Source organism: Arachis ipaensis, chromosome B6 (genome assembly GCF_059453495.1).
Source record: "Arachis ipaensis isolate K30076 ecotype BB chromosome B6, ASM5945349v1, whole genome shotgun sequence".
NCBI lineage: Eukaryota > Viridiplantae > Streptophyta > Magnoliopsida > Fabales > Fabaceae > Arachis > Arachis ipaensis.
Window position 1 is genome coordinate 129494640 of NC_142441.1, and position 6609 is coordinate 129501248.

Genomic DNA, 6609 nt, shown 5'->3' on the forward strand with positions numbered 1-6609 from the left:
ATAGAGCATCTCAAATTGTGACTCATTACAAGAGTTGCTATATATACAATATAACTAAGAGCACCTAACTAATTCTACCATGATTACTTTCTAACTATGCATCTAACAGATTTCTAACCATGGTAAATTAGTGAGCACAGTTAGTGAACTTGGTTAACTAATTGCCTAATGTAATAGATAATGTAAGGCTAATATCAAAGTTGATGATATCACCTATATCAACTAACATCCCTCCCTCATACTCAGAGTTTGGATGTCCAACAATCCTAGTTTGACATAGCAAGACTGAAAAAGACATGGAGCTAGTGATTTTGTAAGGAAATTTGCTATTTGGTTGGCCGAGGTAACTAGTAGCAATTTGAGAACTCCTTTATTGGCTTTATCGTGCACAATGTAGCAATCTGCTTCAATTTGCTTGGTGGACTCGTGCAGAATTGAATTAGCAGCCATATGAAAGGCAGATTGACTGTCGTTGTACAACGTGAAGGGCCTGTCATGATCAACACCAAGAACCCGTAGCAACCGCAATAACCAAAGACCCTCACAAGTGGCATTCGCAAGCGCTCGGTACTCAGCCTTAGAGGAAGATCGAGATACGGTATACTGCTTGCTACTCTTCCAAGAGATCAAGGTGGTGCCTAAGAAGAAATAGTAGCCGAAGACAGATCGTCTAGTATCGGGACATATGGCCCAATCAGCATTAGCAAAGCCAGTAAGTGTGAAATTGGTGCTAATAGGAAAGAAAAGATCAGTCGCTGAGGCAGTTTTCAAGTATCTTAATACTCTTATGGCAGCTTGGTGATGTGTAATGGCTAGAGAATCCAAATACTGACTCAGTTTCTGGACAGCAAAAGCAATGTCAGGCCTTGTGCTAGTAAGATATTAAAGCTTTCCAATCAATCTCTGGTATGGTGTAGGATCATCCAATAGGGTGCCCTTGTCCTTAGTTAAGTGAGACGAATAATCCATAGGTATAGAAATAGGCTTGCAATCTAGCATCCCGAATTCTTCCAACAAATCAGTGATGTATTTCTTTTGATACAAAGCTAAACCTTTAGTATTATATGCCACCTCCATGCCTAGAAAATACTTAAGTTTTCCAAGATCCTTGATGCTAAAATGAACATCAAAAATCTTCTTAATTTGCTCAATTTCGTGAGTATCGTTGCATGCTAACACAAGATCATCAACGTACACTAAGAGTCTAAGATGGCAGTAAAGCCTTCGGGAGTGCTTCTAGTAAAAAGTGAGTAATTAGACTTGGATTGGGTGTAGCCAGACTCGGACAAAACTGAGACCAACTTCGTATTCCATAGATGAACTTCCTGTTTTAGGCCATACAAAGACTTGTTGAGCTTGAACATTGAGCCATCTGGAGAGACAACAGATTGGTAAATATCGGCTAAAGAGAGTTCCAATGAAACGGATACACTACTTTCCCTTAATCTATAGGCTGACACGACGATCTTCAAAAAGAAGACGGGGTCAATGGCGACGAAGAAGAGGAAGACGAGTTTGATGATCAGGAAACTATCTCGGAAGAGGAGGATGGTAAATCAGAGGAAGAAGATGATAAATCTGAATAAGGTTAATATAAATATAGTTCTATGATATGTATTTCTTTACCAAACTTTGAAAAGAATGTAATATAATTATCATTTTTTTAGATATTTCAATTACCATCAATCCGTATTTTTACTTTGTATGTTTGATATTTCACACTAGGTTTAGAGCACTGTTTCAATTATTAATTATCAGGATACATTATAGATGGATGGAAAATAATTTTAAAAAAAAATAAAAAAAACTACTGTTGGAATATACCGATGGTAACAGTCCAGTCATTTTTTCAAAAAAAAAATAAAAAAAATTTCCGTCGGCGTTACCGTCGGATTAATCTGCCCGCAAAATGGCGCGGAGACGTATGATATGGCGCCAACATTATCGTCAAAAAATTTTCGACGATAACATTCAACAGATTTCATTTCCTTACAATCTATATTCCGTCGTTACATCCGACGAAAATTATCGTCGGATACAAAAAATTCGCAGGTAATATATTATTGACGAGGTTTATTCCGTCGGATTTTATTCATTTTTTCGACAGTAATTCTGACAGTACTCAATGTTTTTCATGTAATGTATGCTTTTTTCGATCATTTGAAATTATTAATGACCTTAATCCTGAAACACTTAAAAAAATTTTATCACGACGATATCAAATGGCATAAAAAAAAGAAATTGAGAATATGACAATTAAAAACCCAAAAGACATGTTTTTCGCATATAATTTTATTGAAAAAAATTTTAAAAATTTAATTAATTAAACCACAATTATATAAATTAATTGATAAATTTCATACTTTTTAACATAATTTAAAATAACAAAATAGAATTTTTCGGCGCCCACGCTGGCTCGGACGCCTCTATTGACATTTTGTTCCATCCTCTCTAATGAAGCAAAATAAATATTGTGCCTAACATGCATCGATCTAACTAGAAATAATATATTTGCTATTTACCATATTATTATATATTCTTTTAAAAAGTCTAAGAACTTTTCGAAAAATGTTTAGTGATCAACAATTTTTTATTTTTTTTTCTTATTTTTGAACTAATATTAATTAATATATTTTTGCACTAAAAATATTTATCATAATAACCCAAGTAATTAGCATTTTATTCATCCTAAACAAGATTAATGCTAATCTCGGTTTGACAGATGTACTTTCCTTATTCGACTGTCATTACATAGCCACCACATATTCATCAATATTGAATACCATGTTCACACTATAACCGACCTTTTAGAAACTTTAGCAAGTGATTTTTATCAAATGTGGATAGGCCATTTCTATAGTGTTTATGAATTTTTGTTTTTATTTTTTTAGTAAGTTTTAATTTTTTTAAAATTATTTATTTTTATATTTTTAAATTAAATAATAATTTTTAATTTTTTTAATAAATAGACACCATTTTTTAGACACCATAACATTCACAACGTAAATATATGTGTGAGACTGAAATCTTTTGACCCGTCTCATCAATGACTTTAGCTCCGCCCATTTTCCAAAAATATCTCATGTAATATGTTGTACTATTTAATTTGATTTGCCAATTTAAGTAGCACACTACTTTCATTAATTTTGGTTCTGTCCAAAACATCAACACGCACCAACAACGAACAATGATTCTCTCTTACGCCCTCCTTGTTTTCCTTACACTACTCTTTTTCATCTTAACATTTAGAAAATCAGATCTACAAAGAAATCTTCCTCCTGGCCCACGGAGACTACCATTCATCGGCAACCTTCACCAAATTGGCGAGCTCCCCTATCTATCACTTCAAGAATTGTCAAGTCATCATGGGCCACTCATGTACTTGAAGTTGGGTTCTGTTCCTACTTTGGTGGTCTCCTCCGCCGAGATAGCCAAAGAGATCTTCAAGAACCATGACTTGGCCTTCTCCGGCCGTCCCAAACTTTATGCCGGGAACCGTTTGGGATACAACGGTTCAGCTATGACTTTCACTCCTTACGGTGACTACTGGAAGAAAATAAGGAAAATTGTGATGTTGGAATTGCTGAGTGCAAAGAGGGTTCAATCTTTTCAAGCTGTGAGGTTTGAAGAGGTTCAAGTTCTCCTCCATTCCATAGCACTTTCCTGCGGTAGTCCTGTTAACCTAAGCCACTTGACGCTTTCTCTTACCAATAATATCGTTTGTCGGATCGCATTAGGCACAAGGTATTGTTCAAATTGTTTTGTTTGGACGCATTAATTTTTCTTTAACCAGTTGCCAAAATAAGAGAAATGTTTAATAACAAATAAAAAATTCGACAAAAATAGTTATAATTTGTTTTATTTAACATTCATTCATTGTTACGATTATTAATGAATATTAAATAAAATAAGTTGTGACTGTTTTTTTTTTTTAATATTATTGCCAAAATAATATACAAATATAGATTAAGGATTTGAATTATTATTGTAAAAAATGAATAATTATGAGTTCAAAGAAGTTGGCTCATTATTTTTTTATTGGCAAAAATCAAACTCTTATTATTGATTTAGTATTTGACTTATTTCTGTAGTATCTCATTTAATCTGTTAATTTTAATTATCAATGATATTATAAGATAAATAAAATTTATTATTTTTTTAATATTTAATCAATAAAATTATTTTATATTAAATTTTAAATTTTAAATTCTAAATGTTAATAGTAAAAAAATATAATATTGCTAGAAGGTAATGAATCCTAGTGTTTCTCTTTTAGTTATTATTTATTCGACTTACATATGCATTCTAATTATTAATAGTTTAATACTTCTCTAAACAGATTTGGGGATGCAAGTAGTAAGTTCTATGAGATGCTTAGGGAAACACAGGAGTTACTGGGAGGATTCTGCTTGGCTGATTTCTTTCCTTGGTTGGGATGGCTCAACAAATTCAACGGTTATGAGAGTAGGCTAGAGAAGAACTTCAAAGAGTTGGATAACTTCTACGACAAAGTGATAAAGGAGCATGCAGTTAATAATGATGATTCTGAGAGGCTTGGTATTATGGAGCAACGTCATGATGAAGATCTTGTTCATGTTCTTCTTCGACTTCAAAAGGATTCAAATCAAGAGATAGCCCTCAGCGATGACCAAATCAAGGGTGTTCTAACAGTATGTATATATACGCAATAAATTTTTATTCATTTTATAAATTAAAGTAATTTTTTTGACTATATATGTATGTATCTTGTCGTTGCTCATGTTTAAACTTTAAACAATGATTACTGAAAGTCGGTAGCATTACCCTTTTGTGTGTGGTCGCCCCTTATGTATATTAGTATATGTACTCCATTCAATACAAAAATATTATTTATCTATTAAAAATAAAAATTAACTACCATATATTTACGTATAAATATATATGTTATTTAATTTATTGTTGATATTTATCTTATATTAATGATTGATTTTGGTGAATATCTAATAATATAATTGTTTGAAGGGAGTCACTTAGATAAAGATATTAAAAACATCTTTTTCTAAAGATATTTTTTAAAAAATTAAAATTTAATATATATAATAAATTAAATTATATTATTTTTATTAAAATTAGATCGGACAAATCAGTTTAGCAAAAAAATTAATAAATTAAATTTTGAATCGATATAAATTAATATTTTTTATAAAAATTACTACAATACCCCTATTATAAAACACAACTAAAATATCTCTATTATATATATATATATATATATATATTAATTTTAAAAGTTTTAAATTCTAACCCTATAACGACAAAGAAAAAAAGGGCTAGAATTTATGATTCTCAAAATTAACATATATAATAAAAGTATTTTAGTCATTTTATATAATAGGAGTATTGTAATCATTTTTTATAAAAAATAATATTAATTTAGACTGATTCAAAATTTAATTCACTATTTTTCAGTTAAATTAATTTATCTGACGTAATTTTAACAAAAATAACATAATTTAAATAATTGTATGTGTGTTAAATTTTAATTATTAAAAAATATCTTAAAAAAAAAGACGTTTTATCTTTATTGGAGCATCCCTTGTTTGAATATATATTAACTTCTTCACCATTACATTTGGAAAATGTGGTGCACAAGATTTTGGCATACATAGGGCCACTAATCATATGTACACATGATGTAAATGCAGGATATTTTCATAGCTGGAACCGACACGGCAGCTGCCACAACGATATGGACAATGTCGGAGCTAATAAGGAACCCAGAGAAAATGGAAAGAGCACAACAAGAGGTAAGAGAAGTAGTCTTGTCGAAGAAAAAAGTTATGGTGGAAGAGAGTGACCTTCCAATGCTTCCATACCTCAAATCAGTAGTAAAGGAGGCACTAAGAATCCATCCTCCAGCACCACTCCTGGTCCCAAGAGAGACAATCCAAACCTGCACCATCAAAGGGTATGAAATCGCTGCCGGAACGAGGGTTTTCATCAACGCGAAAACCATAGCAATGGACCCAACTTGTTGGGAGAATCCAACGGAGTTCTCTCCGGAGAGGTTCCTTCATAGTCCAATTGATTTCGGAGGGCATCACGTTGAGATGTTTCCCTTTGGAGCTGGTCGGAGGGGCTGCCCTGGAGTGAACTTCGCCATGCCATTGGTTGAGCTTTCTCTGGCGAATCTTTTGTTCCGTTTTGATTGGAAACTGCCAAATGGAGTCGGAAGGGAAGAGCTTGACATGCAAGAAGCAATTGGCATTACAATGCACAAGAAATCTCCTCTTTGCCTCATACCTTCCCCCTCTTTTGCTTAGTATCTATTTTTCTTGTTCGGTTACCAAATTCAGTAATTAATATAAAATATGTATTAAAATATAAAATACATATTAATAATAAATTAAATAATATATATATTTATATACAAATACATAACGACTAATTTTAGTAATTGATTTTAGTGTATAAATAATATTTTTATTTTTTTTATTTATTATCACATCAACTCCAATAAAATTTATCATACGAATAATATTAAAAAAATTAATTTTTTATTTAACATCAGTCAATTTTTTTAAATTATTTTATTTATTTTAAATTTTAAATCCTAGATCATACAAATTT

At 31.5% G+C, this 6609-nt stretch overlaps 1 protein-coding gene across 1 annotated transcript; it reads left to right on the forward strand.

Annotated features, from left to right (window-relative positions):
• The first annotated feature begins 3037 nt into the window (after positions 1-3037).
• On the forward strand, positions 3038-6351 carry LOC107604905 (cytochrome P450 71A9). Its single transcript, XM_016306619.3, has 3 exons — positions 3038-3744; positions 4340-4670; positions 5685-6351. Exons 1-3 carry the CDS (start codon positions 3188-3190, stop codon positions 6300-6302), a joined length of 1506 nt encoding a protein of 501 aa, XP_016162105.1. The 5' UTR covers positions 3038-3187; the 3' UTR covers positions 6303-6351.
• Positions 6352-6609: the final 258 nt, after the last annotated feature.

Coding starts and splice junctions, on each gene's coding strand:
- LOC107604905 (XM_016306619.3), top strand. CDS start 3,188: ATGATTCTCTCTTACGCCCTCCTTGTTTTCCTTACACTACTCTTTTTC. Junction 3,745..4,339: donor CGGATCGCATTAGGCACAAG/GTATTGTTCAAA, acceptor TTCTCTAAACAG/ATTTGGGGATGCAAGTAGTA. Junction 4,671..5,684: donor AAATCAAGGGTGTTCTAACA/GTATGTATATAT, acceptor ATGTAAATGCAG/GATATTTTCATAGCTGGAAC.